Below are 13,206 nucleotides of genomic sequence, written 5' to 3' on the forward strand. Positions count from 1 at the left end.
GCGTTTGGTGCGTGTTTGCGAGTCCTCCCCTAAAGCTGATCTGTTTACATACCTCTGAATTACTTTGATTGTCGCATATCTTTGCTGTAGGCCACACCCCATCACTGACCAGCAACCAACCGAGTACCAAACCCAACCCTGTAGAACAGGAAATGAAAAGGAAGCTCTCCATCTGATCAGCCTCTGAGTCTAGAACTTCAAAGTGACAGCAGGGCGTGGAGGAGACGTAAGGATCGGCCCGATTCACAGCCCCGACCGGCACAAGGCCCTATCTGATGTGCTCCGATAAAGACGTCTGTGTTTGTTTATTTCATTTTTGGAGGGAGAGGAGGCGAAGGCTCCACAACAGTTGTGTTCTCTCGTTCTGAGAGTGGAATAGGAAGTGAGTTTAATTTGAAAAAAACGGAATATCACTATCTGGATAGAATACCAACTTGCTGCCAGTTTCATTTGGGCAGACATGCACGTAAAGAAATAGAAATGAAGATTCTTTCTGACGTTCATGAAGTAAGAAATTGTAGTTGAAGCTTAACTAAAAAAAGGCCTTACTCCTGCACAATGAGCATCTTCCTTTTCCATCCCTTACAGGGCTGACATTTCTTGATCTCCACCGGTATTGAGTGAAGCACACATGACCCCTTTGTCCTTATGTTGATGAATGACTGCCTCATACCCATTTTGTCAGATTTTGGCGCAGTGGAGTCGATAGCGTCACCTTGACGAGGAAAGTTTGTGATCCATCAGCCCTCAAGGCTGTCTGGCCTCGACTAAGGCCTGGCAAGAGAGGCTCACTGTATGGGGCATGTACTCCATCCAAAACCCTTCACCCAGAATGCAGCTATCGTGTGAGGTCGAACGAGCGCCTCCTATTACCGCTGCTTTACAGTGAGGGGAGAAGAAGAAAAAAATAGAAAACACTTGACTTGTACTAATAGCTGGGAAGCCATGCTGGTCACCAAAGGTCTGAAGACGAAGCACCCTGTCAGTGCCCAGCTTGGGAAATTAGCAAATAATGTTCCCTTCCCCCTGACAAATGTGTGACAGCTCGCCTTCGCCAATCATTCTCTCCTAACGTTATGATGCATGTCCTGGATCCCCACTGGAGGATACAGGCGAAGTTTACTGACCCTCAATTTACCCATGACAAATGGGGTCCCGGTAAATGTGCGTTTTCTGGGGCGCGGAAGGGGTTCATTTTAAGCAATCCCGGTTATGTGGATGTCACTGATTAGGATAAATAGTGGCTGAGTGTGTTAGGACTGCTTGCAGAACCATATTACCAAGGGCCTGCATCGTTGCCCCTGGAGGGGAGCGCTCGTGGAAACTTGGCCAAGATAGAAAAGCAAAAGCTCTGATGCAATTAGGAGCTTAAATTGGATGAATTGTGCGGTGAACGTTTTTATTTATGATTTACCCTTTCATATAGCGCCGTAACAATGCAGTAAAAAGGTTAAGACGCTGCAAATGAGGCTGAAAATTGATACTTTTTTCTTTTTTCTGAAGAAATCATCCGATCAAACCAGCATGCACTGTTGTAGCGCACCGCTTAATATAGTGTAAAGTGTAATACAGTATTGACCTTAGGTACAGCCAGGAGTTCCTCTTGATTTTCTACAACCTTGCGGACAGTTGGACCAATGGATAACCAATAGATGGATTCAACAGAGGACAAGCTAGAAATCTCCAAGGGACTACATTTTGTGAGAAGGTAAAAGGTATAGACTGAGATATAGCAAAAAAAATAGCTGGCATGTCCTTCCTTTAAAAGTGTGCCAATAACAGGTAGAGAAGCAGTCAGTAAACTACAGCCTACTAAAGTTTTATATCGTATGCCTGTTGGTCTCATTAGTGTTTTGAACATTCACTAGTCAATGCCAACAGGATTATTTGACATACATTACAGGGTGCTCTCTTTCTGAGAATGGATTGTGAGTTTTGGAGCCGTTCCAGGGCACTAACCCGAGTGAGGACGTGTCCCTCTCCGCCGTTCCAATTGGCTGCAGTCTCCTCTGTGTTGACTCTCGGTAATTTGTGATAATTTCTTAAATTGAGCGAGTTAAATCTCCACAATTAGGGTAGGGGTGCAAGAAGAGTCGAGATGAAAAGAAGGGGGGAAAGAGCACTCGTCAAGTCGGGCTTGAAGCCTCACGCTTTGATAACTACCCCTTTTATTATTTACTTGTTGCTCTTCGATATGACACCGGAACAATGTGTGTCTTTTAAGATAGCGCTGTGTCTTTACTACATGCCCACTTCAGTTCCAGGTAATTTGCTATTGCGACTGCGGGTCATTTCAAACCCATTTGCTCGTGTCGTGCAGCGACACAGAAGGAAAAGCTCCGGTTTGAAACGAGCTGGTTCGCTCTTAAATACACGATCCACTCTCTGGCGCTCGATGCATCGCGATGCCCGTTCTCATTTTACTGTCGGAGAGAAGTAGCTCACATCGTTTCACCTTCGCAATTACCGTACATATGGAATCCGCGGTATCTAATTGTGGCGTTCTGCGTTCTGCTCTCTTTTAACGCTTCCGTTCTCTCAAAGCGTCAACCCTTGTACAATCAGGGTGAGCCACACGGGGAATAGCGGAGCGGAGGAGCCGGACCTGTCTTATTCGTGACTTTCTCTTTTAATTCAGCACACTAATCAATTGTACCACCGTCGCCTCCAGGGGTGATTGTATCTTCATACTAACTGGAAGTGAGTAGGAACCCAGAGAAGACAGGGAGGAAGAATGGGCATGGGGGGGAGTTGAAAAATCAACAAAGATAGAGAGAAGGGGACACGTTTCCCCAGTAAAACCTGATGGTAATCATCCCAATCCGCTTAGCCTCTGTGACTAATGGGGTCTGTTCTTAAGGGACCTGGTACTTTCACCAGGGTGCTATAGAAGCCATTAATGTCTTAACTTATACACCTTCTCTGTGCTGTGTAGCACATGTACTCACACACACACACACACACTCACTCACACACACACTATTTCCCCTCGCGCTCGCTCTCACAGTCTCGCACAAACAGACGCACATACACTTACGCAGCCACACTACACTCCTGTTTCATTATCCCGGTGCCTCGTTGGCCTCTGCTCTGCTCCCGCCAGGGAGGTTAAATGCAGGAGAGCCGGGCCAGACTGCACGGTTGGAGGAGAAGGGGACGGATGGCTGGGGGTGGCGGTATAGCGGTGGTTTGGGGAGCGAGAGAGGGGGGGGGGACTTGATGAGAAACAGCTGCCCCGGGATGGAGGGGTCTGGATGGGGGTTTTCCGAAGGGGGGGGAGGCGGATGGAGGGGGAGTTCAGGACCAGTCCCAGGCCCACACTTTGCAATTCTGCTGCGCTCAAGGCCAGGGCTGTGCTGTAGGCCTTGGAGTGGGGAGTAAGAGTGCTTTGACGCGCCCCCCCCCCCGTTTCATTCTGCCCATCAGAGTTAGAACAGACAGAGGCTTCCAGGTCAGACGGGCTCTGACCCCCACGACCTCTGTCTCCTCACCAATGATGACAGATAAGACCACCACTTCCCTCTGTTAGCCGAGATAATCAGATCCCTTACTTCGAGTGCGACACGTACACCCCTTCTCTCACGTCTCTCTCTCGTCTCTTTGCACACTTCCTCTGCCGCGAAGTTCCTATTGAACACACATGAGAATAACTTCTGACTCGCTCATGCGCTGAACCGGGATACTGCTTTTCCAATCTGATTCAGAAAGCAAATTTTTTTTTTTATTAAACTACATTTTGCTTTACAAAATCATTAAATTAGCAGAAAGCATTATCTGTCTCGCAACAGGGCTGATAACGAGAATTGGCAGAATGAGATATCCCGACAGCTTGAGTTTAACCGAGCTTGGCAACGCCGTGGTATGACGACAGGTCAGAGGGGGATCGAGTTGCACTTGGAGGAGCCCCTCCACGAAACACCTTTTCCCGAGCAGTGCAGATCTCACACTTTTCACATTCAGCAAGCAGGGCCCTGGCCAGTTCATTATTAGTGCATGGACCTGGGGCTGTGGGCTCCATCAAGACAGAGGGTGGGAGGAAGAGGCAGTTTTGACTCACCAGTATAGACAAATCTCCCAGGGGCACCTTTGCAGAACTGCTTTGACTTGTAGGACAGCGTGACTTCCACAACTCCGGGGATGTGCCGAGGTGGAGTCTGGACACGGATGGCGTGTGGAGTGATCAGCTGGATTACAGAGGAAGTGAAAGAGAAATAATGAGACCTCTGAAATAACAAACTTGAGAGTGTGTTTCGTTAATGCTATTACCTAGAGGGTTAAATACAACGACCTGAATGTCTAACACCGTATGACTGAGTCAAATCTACAATTCCCAAAAGAAAACTCGACATCATACCTCACTCCATACGAGCATGGTGCCGAACACGACTTGGAGGCCGTCGAAGAAGTTGTCCCCTATGATGATGACAGTGGCTCCTCCGGTGGTCCATCCCTCACTCGGGCTGATGGCTTTGATGCACGGGGTGGCTGCTAATCCAAGACAAAGAGAAGAGCTAATTCAGCACCTGAGCCTCAACACACTCGTCCCCGTGTCTCTTTCCATGCAGACACATTGGCGCATCACCTCCACGTCTCCCTCACAAAGACACATCATGGAAATTGCCGCTGGGAAAAAGAAAAAAAAAATGATGGATTTGTCCTTTAAGGCATGAGAATCAAAATCATTTATCAGCGCGCTGGAGTGGTGTAGTTAAGCAGACCCTTCAAATGGTCCACTTCACAAAGGCTAAACGCCGGGCTCGCAAGGAAAATGATTTGATGGAGCAAATTATGTGTCGGGGCAAATGCAGCTATCAGAATTGATTAAGCATGCACCCGCATGTACAGTAAAATTTCAAAGTTGAACACATCTTAAATGAGTCAAGGATACGGGCTGTTAAAGTGGAAATGACAGGCTAAAGCTTTGCTGGTTCATATTATTTCATTAGCTTTGTTCTGCATATGCCGCACAGTGCAGGCGCAGCGACTCTCGCTTCAGGTTTCATAACGTGAAATGCACTCGTGAATTATTCAGATTGTGTTTTTTTTTGTTTTTTTTCTCCCTCCGTGATCGATTCAATCCATTTCATATTGTTTATTACAATGCTTTTCATCTGGCATGACTTCTGCTACGTAGCTCTGCCATTCATCAACAGTCTGGGTTTGCTATTATAATCTAATTTGAGTGATCTGGTGCCTCACGTTCACTGTCATTTGATGCATTACCTTAATATGGTGTTGAGCACAACACCGTGTTTACAGCAGAAATAGCATGACAGCTAGCCATAAAATAGCAATATCAAATTTAATCTATTTCCATCAATATCTTTTAATACACTATGAAATGTGCATGTTTTTCCCCCCCCGTCTTGAAAATGTGAGCAACTATTTCAGCAAGTTCCTTTTTCCTTTACAAGCTCGGTTCTAAACCTCCATTATCCTTTCCATCCAGTCAGTAAATCACAGTCGGCCATTGTTGTATGGATCACCTCCGACAAGACATCTCCCTTTGTTTGCCTTGCTGTTGGGTCTGTTCAGGTCATGTTTGCTCTCTCTCGCTGCCCATAAAGTGCGCACACACACACACTGGTACTACAGGGAATCTGACTTTAACAGGCGCTGTTGACTTCATGCTAATCACCTCGTACAGATTTTCATTTGTGAGGCCTGGAGGAGTGACATTTGCTTTCCTTAATTGCGAAGCGGAGCGTCTGAAAGAGGACCAACCCTCCATGGGCATGCTGGCCCCCCCTCTAAGGGCCTGACCTTCATCAGTGCGGACGATTACAGCAAATAATTCACCCTTCAAAATTACTGTAAACAAATTGACTTTGGGGATGGGGGGTGTGTGTGTGTGGGGGGGGGGAGGTGGGGGCTGCAGGAAGGAGGAGGAGGCAAGAAAACGGCCTGATGGTGACGGTGACTGTTGGGGGGCAGCTGCAGCCTGAAAACCTACGAATGGCACACACACGCACGCACGCACTCACACACACAGACGCGCAACCTCGGAAATCCCAGTGCCCCCTCCCACACACAGAAGGACCCATGGAGAGGCAGCGACTGAGGCTCTAAGCCGTCCACCCTTCTGCCTACAAATTTGCATATGTCTCAATGCACAGACAGAGAGGGGAGCATGTGCTGAATGGGGACCGTGGCGAAGTGGATTACACAGTCGGCGCAGGCGATCTGATGACAGACACGCACAATGCCCCCTCAGCAGATGATCGGCATCACGAGGAGCGGACGGATGAGGATGCAAAGAGCCAGCTTGCCGGGTCTGAATGTTGCATCACTAAGCGCTACAGTAGAGGGAGAAAAAAAAATCACTCAATTTCAATTCTTGTCATCGCTCATTTTGTTGTTTTTTCTGATGCTGAATTGTTCCCCTATCTATATTGTGTGCGCGCGTGAATTTATTTCTAAAGCTCCACGTTGCTGTTAAATGACCTGAGGCTGCCGATCTGTGATCCGTCCTAATCTTTTTCCTCAGTGGTTAGGGTTCGCCGTAGAGGACGTCGAAACTGATCCGAGATCTGAGCGGAGGAGGAGGTCTCGGCGCTCGTATTGTGACACTCAAACAGGTCTGATGTGGCCCCGCGAAGCCGTCCTTTGTTCTGCCTGCTGAAATGTGTTGTAATTGTGCTGTGGGATGTCCAGATGGTCGGTTGATAGTGCAGCTGATGGGATTATACCTTTTACCTCTCCCTGGGCCATCTGTTCCCTTTGACTCTCTCTTTCTCTCTCTCTCTCTCTCTCACACACACACACACACACTCCTACTCTCTCCTTCTCTTTTCCTACTCTCCTTTCCCCCCCCCCCCAACCTTCTTTTCTCCCTCTCTTTCTTCCTCTTAGGCCCAGCAGTCTGGATTCACTTGTCTTTATTGCATAAACCCTAACAGCATTACAGCCACTTGGCATGCAAATGAGGCAGGCGCTGCAGGCTCTATGCTGAGTCTCCTATATTGTCTGGGGCTCTATAATAGTGAAACTGAGCTAAGGAACGTGTGTGTGTGTGTGTGTGTGTGTGTGTGTGTGTGTGTGGTGTGAGTGAGTGAGAGAAAGAGTCTGTGTGGGTGCTGTGCCGTTCGCGTGTGTTTTCATGTGTGTGTGTGTGGGGGGGGGGGGGGATGCTGTGTGTGTGTGTGAACGACTCGGCTATTTGTGAGCGTGTTTATGCACCTTTGAGCCTGAATCCATACATGTTTGAGTGACAGGCCGCCACAAAGCACATTCGTGTCTGAATGCATAATATGCTTGTTGTGCGACAGTACACACACACACAAGTGAACAAAAATGTCACATGGTGATGATATTCAGTGTGTCAGATCGAGGGCTATGCCGTCCCTGCGCCAATAGGGGGCAGCACCTCTTGATCCAATGCGAGCAAGTCGGTGCAAGTGCAGCGTGGGGCTGAGAGGAAGGATGCCTCTCTGTTTCAGCCACACAGGCAGCCAGTCAGTCAGTCAGCCGGCCAGGCTTCTCTCCCGAAAGGAAGAATGTGTTGCTAATTTAAAGCACGCCGTCTGCCTGCTAGTTGTCAGAGCACCGAGGACATGGCTGGAGTTACATTGTGTGACCACTGCTCCTTTTCTCACGTCTATGTTTGTTTAACCCTTGTGTTGCCTTAGGGTCATTTTGACCCGAATCAATATTACACCCTCCCCCCGCCTTTGGGTCATTTTGACCCGATTCAATGTTTCACCCTCCTGTTACCTTTATATTTTCTAACATATTTTACCCTTTGGGTTCAATTTGACGCCAGCAATTAAAACCTCCAGAAAATTATTAGAATTAATATTGTTTTCCAAGTTTAAGTGTGAGGCACTTTATGTTTGTTTGTTGACTACCGAAAGAACACCGACATTAAACATTGAATGGGGTCAAATTAATCCTAAAGCGGGGGGAGGGTGTAATATTGATTCGGGTCAAAATGACCCTAAGGCAACACAAGGGTTAAGGGGGACTCGAACAAAGCCAGCAATTGTTGTTGACGCATGTTAAATTAGTTTGTTATGGAGCCGAGTCTGGGAGGGAGAAAGAAAAGAGGAGGAAAAAAAAATCTCAACTTGTTGAGAGCGCACGCGTTTATGCAGACGGTTGGCGTATTAAAGTTATTAGACAAAGACGTGTTCAACTGGGCGGTTGACAATAGCTTCTTTACGGGGCGTCACTCTGCTGCTTTGAAGAGTGTGGTGAAGAGAGGAAGAAAGGGATGGGTTGGGGGTAACCTGTAAAGAACACAAGCACGCACACACACACACACACAGAGAGAGACACACGAAGCTCAGGGGATCCCATGGGAGAGGGGGAACATGGAGGCAAGGGCTCAACCTCTTTAATTGCTCCCCTCATTAAGAAACTGGTTGCTAGGCGATCCACACCTATCGTGTCATAAATGTGAAACACACAAACAGAACGTCAGCGAACATAATGACTTTGGTGCTCCGGGCAGGACTTTAATTATTTGATTTTGTTCTCCAGTAGAGGAGTCATTAATAAAGACAAAAACAAATAGATTAGCTTTTCCCCCCACTAGGACTAGAGAGCACTGAGATATATTAATTGTCTAGTCTTTTTATTAGTCGTTGTTGTATTAAACATTACATTGGCTTTTGGTGATAGAACCATTAATGCCCATTAATGTGTCGAGAAGCTTGTTTTAGTCAGTGGTGTATATAAACTGTTTGCCCAAGCCATAATTGGCTCTTGAAATCTGAAGATAAGCAATTTGCACAATTGGCCCGAGTCAGTTCTCTCCTTCTTTTCTTTTTTTTTCTTCTCCACAATCTTTCAGCTGCATGTGCTCCCATCTGCGAGTGGAGGCCACGAGGGTCACAAGGTTATGTGTCGTGCATTTTACTTTTTGAATTTCCCATGGTTTGGTGGTCCTTCCTTTTTCTCTTTTGGCTGAGCAGGCAATCAGTCTATCATATGGAATCAGTTGGAAGAAAAACAGTAAGTTCTGTTTTTCTCATAGGCCGCCCCCCCCTTCACACACTCGCACACACACACACACACGTCGGCCCCCCAGTCCCTCCTCCCTCCCACTCCCCCCTCCTTTCTCTTGTTCTCTTTCCTCCCCCTGTTTCAGCTCACTCACAGCTAAATCTGCAGAACCCAATGACAGGAAATTGACCTCACAGCCAAATTCTTAAGCAATTTGATCATGTTTCACAAAGGGCTTTTAGGACAAATGTAGGTGCATTAGGAGACTGGAAGTAGTATAACTTTTTTAAATCGTGAATTAGCCTGAGTATTGTCATCGTTAGTGATATCGACATATAAATACGCACAGTAATGCACACTGTTTCCAGTCAAGGCATAGCAATAGGTATGATGGAGGCAGAAAGCAATTTTAAAAGTAAAAATTGAAAGTTATGGAGGAATTTAAAAAAATCTACGGGACTAAAAGCAACTATGTCTATGATTGGTGAAATGAGTGGACGTCTAAAAGAAACTACGAGGAAAGGGAGCGTAGCAAAATTATAGGATGTAAAAATGAGCCTACCATTCTCCAGATAGTGAGGCGTACCTTCTGAAGGGTCGAGTCTGCGAGCCCTTCGCCCGTGCTTGGAATTGTTGTGTACGAACATGTTGTCAGAAACGGCCAGGACATGGCCGTCCACATTGCAGGTCGTCGATACGACAACCTGCAACAGAAGTGAAGGTGAAACATGCAATTTAATACATCGTGAGATAAAGATGAAGACAGAGCAATATGGTTATTCAGACAGTCTCATTAATGGTTACACACATGCTTTAGGAGCCCAGTTGTGTCCAGGTACATGCCTGTGTGCTATTGATTGCTATTGTCAAACCTCTTGGAGCGGTGGTTCTCTTTGGACATATCGCATTACCGTTCCCCTGCTTCTTAGCCATTTTGTTTGAGCTTTTTAGTGTCTTGCATTTGTGAACAGCTAATTGACTTTTCAATCACTAAAATACCATTTCCGTTTACTGTCATCATAGCCCGGGCTCAGAATTATTGATCAGCTTGTCCATCTATTTGAGAATGGAAGGCCTCCCTTTTAAATTTTTAACTGGAGTCATTAGCAACTGAACCGTGCTCCATCCCATCACTCAACAAACATTTTACTAGGATCGGATTCCAAGCCGCACTCCACATTTTATAATGTGGATTTTTGTTGTTGTTTTTTGGCTACCCCATCTCCAAACAGTGAGCCGCATGTGAATGGCCAAAGTGTTTCTGAGCCGGAAACAGAGAGCCCCTCTCAGGTTTGCTTCGCCGGTAAGTGACCTCGGTGTAGCAGTGGAATTTTGGGGGGGGGCGCTTTTTTTCTGGGTTGGTTTGGGAGGCTGGGGGGGCCCGTAAGGGGGAGGAGGGGAGAGGAGGGGAAGTGAAAGAGCTCCATTCTTGTGTGCAGGTTCAGAGCTGGGCCAAGCTGAGGATGATGGATTGGGCCCTCTCTGGCCTCCAGCTGGTTTTTGGGGGTAATAAGTGGAGTGGAAGGCATGCAGAATACACAACTTTGGCCAGAGAAACACCTACGGTGGAGCATCTGGGAAATCTATTGAGGGGGAAATGGCACACTAACTGTTGGACTGAAGACGAGGGATGATCGGAAAAAAAAAAAAAACAATTCTTGTTATTTTAAACTTCATGTTTTAGTTTCACGAAGAAAAAAAAAAGAAAGAAACTTAGTTCTGGCATTCCTTTTGACACACGGGAGTGAGAGGTGAAAGCCCTTGGTGGCTGTCATGCATCAGTCCACATTCACCCTGAGGGAAGATTTCAGGAGGCAGGGGAGGTCTGATGGTGGTGACATCAGGAGGGGACACGCTGTCTCGTCTGTTTCATGTCTAGCTTTCCTCCTGGAGGATGCTAACTTGTGTGTCCATCACAGAACGGGGCTGTCGGTGACGGATGCCCACCTGTAGTTCGTCACTATCCTGAGAGGACAAATCACACGAAACCCTGACTCTCTTGACCTAGTGGGCTGCTTTGTGGTGAAAGTGTCTGGGTAGAACGGATAGACGGTCGGACACATGGACCAGCGCGGTGGGGGGAACCATTTCTTGGCTCGACTACGTGACACATTAGAAGCGAGATGGTTAAAGAAGCAGTAAAAGTTCTCAACGGTCATGTCCTTTTCGTGTAAATCGCAGCGTTTTGTCAGCCCGCAGTAGTGATGGTTTTCAGATGGTTTTCATTGGCTACACAGTGAACTGCATATGTGTGAGTTTAAGTATATACATATGTGGGTAAGAATGAGAGAGGGATGTAGAGAAAGCAAATATATGCACTGCTGGCTTCCATGTGTATGTGTGTGCACACTTTCACATGTGTGTGTATAAGAAGGTATGCGTTTCCGCTGCTAGACAGATCCTGAGTTAACTCTGTTGTTACATGTGGTTGGATCGTCCTCCCCTCTGCGCTAAGGCTCAGAAAACTGTCAAGAACACGATTGATGGCACTCTAAAATCCTATATCCTTACTTGTGTCAGATGCTATTTGCTAATAAATATTCTGGTCCTAGCACACGGGACACGAAATATATCTCTCGCTCTCTCCCTTTCTTTCTGGGTTTTCGCCGACGATTGTTTTCATACGTGTGTCGATGCGACTGAATGTAGTGCGGTCGGGAGTGTGTACACCTGTGTGTCTGCAAAGAGGGAGACAGACAGACAGGCCGTTGTGGGGAAATCTGTGTGAGACTTCAGTCACCTGGAATCTGCGCATGTCTCGGGGATTCCCTGCATTCTTCAGACAGTTCTGATTGCACTTGAGGAAGAACTTGAGGAAGAATCTGAAAGAGAGCACAAAACAAACGCAAAGGCAATTAGTTCCACCGTTTCGAGCGACACGGTCGCGGAAGGATTTATCACAAACGGAGCCGTTCATCAGAAAACAAACGTGACTTTGCACCCTTTCGGTCGTGGGTGGGTGGGGGAGGGGGGGGGGGAAGTCTCAGCGTTTCATTCTCTCGCAATCAAGATCATCAGCCTCTTTCTCATCTCATCCCCTCACCTGAGTTCACGGGTCTTTCCCGACACCCATCTGCCACTAACATACAGGAAGTCACTTGATATTCCACCCACCTCTTTAATCCCAGGACACCCCCTGTGCAATTAAAGTACTCCTGTTCAATAGGGAAGCAAATGAGGCCCACCTGTGACCAGGTCTTGTTTGAAGAGCATCAGGGATAAAGGACCTAACAAGGTGGGAGCGCGCCACAAAACTTATAGTCCTGTCAGGCAATTAGGCGGACACTCCTGGGACCACTGTATGCCACGCACACACACACACAACGCATACACACACCCCATGCACTTGTGGGTGGGTGAGGCAATTATGCCACAAATTACAACCTGGCTAATCGTCTCTGAACAAATGTCACGTCTGAGTGAGATCTGGGCTTGGTTAGTTCGTACGCCGCCTCCCTCGCCTTCTCTCAGGTGTCACAAAATGTATTGATGAAGCCTCGCGTCGAGAGCCGTATATCAGATGTGGCCTCGCGGACGCGGAATAGTTTAAAAAAAACGATTAACAACGGGACCCGACGATAGAAAATGTCTCCGATGTAGCCTATTGTGTAAATTCGTTACACGACCGCACAGAATAAACAATGAAATTGACTTGTTTTTGTAAATTTCCCCCCGAAGAATCATGACCGATTGTGCCTTTGCTTTCTCCGATTCATTATAAATACCGAGGGGAGATATTTATTTTTCATCACATTGCACTTGCATCGCTAGATGCAATATTGCGGTTTCCATTGTAATACTACGTCGGCTCACGGAATCACAGCGGCTCATCGGATTACCATAGATTGCACCATAGATTGCACGGCCATTTCATTCCGCTAAATACAGTGGCTTGTGTGGCCTGCGAGGACGCTTTCACAACACTTAAGACTTCTCGCTCACCCAGTGGGATCCGGGCCAGGCCATAAATCAGAGTCTGAAATGACCCTTCTAACCCTGGCCACATTAACACATGCACCGGTCATTTAGAAGTGTTCTTCGATAGACTCCTATACCTTGTGCTCCGCCAAGGGCCCAAGAGGGAGAGGTGAGGTGAGAAAATATTTTCACTCCGCATCCAAGGAGCTTCGGCTTGGACGTCAATAAAAGACGTTTTAACCCGTGCCAGAATGCTGATTGCCTGTCGGTGTGTGGTGAGGCCATAAAAAACCTGACTTGTCATTAGTGCATTTCGCTTGATTGTGTTCACTGTGTTTTCGC

The 13,206-nt window shown here is 47.1% G+C and overlaps 1 protein-coding gene across 2 annotated transcripts in view; it reads right to left on the minus strand.

Moving 5' to 3' along the window:
* ebf3b (EBF transcription factor 3b) overlaps window positions 1-13,206 on the minus strand; it is a 69,998-nt gene that overhangs the window by 16,973 nt on the left and 39,819 nt on the right. For both annotated transcript variants that reach the window (XM_056435564.1, XM_056435563.1), the window contains exons 7-10: window positions 11,687-11,768; window positions 9,533-9,650; window positions 4,355-4,488; window positions 4,058-4,184 (exon numbers count right to left, since the gene is read on the minus strand). In XM_056435564.1, coding sequence (XP_056291539.1) covers window positions 4,058-4,184; window positions 4,355-4,488; window positions 9,533-9,650; window positions 11,687-11,768 — 461 coding nt within the window. The remainder of the gene's footprint in view (window positions 1-4,057; window positions 4,185-4,354; window positions 4,489-9,532; window positions 9,651-11,686; window positions 11,769-13,206) is intronic.

This window comes from Pseudoliparis swirei, chromosome 17 (assembly GCF_029220125.1).
Source record: "Pseudoliparis swirei isolate HS2019 ecotype Mariana Trench chromosome 17, NWPU_hadal_v1, whole genome shotgun sequence".
In the NCBI taxonomy this organism is placed as follows: domain Eukaryota; kingdom Metazoa; phylum Chordata; class Actinopteri; order Perciformes; family Liparidae; genus Pseudoliparis; species Pseudoliparis swirei.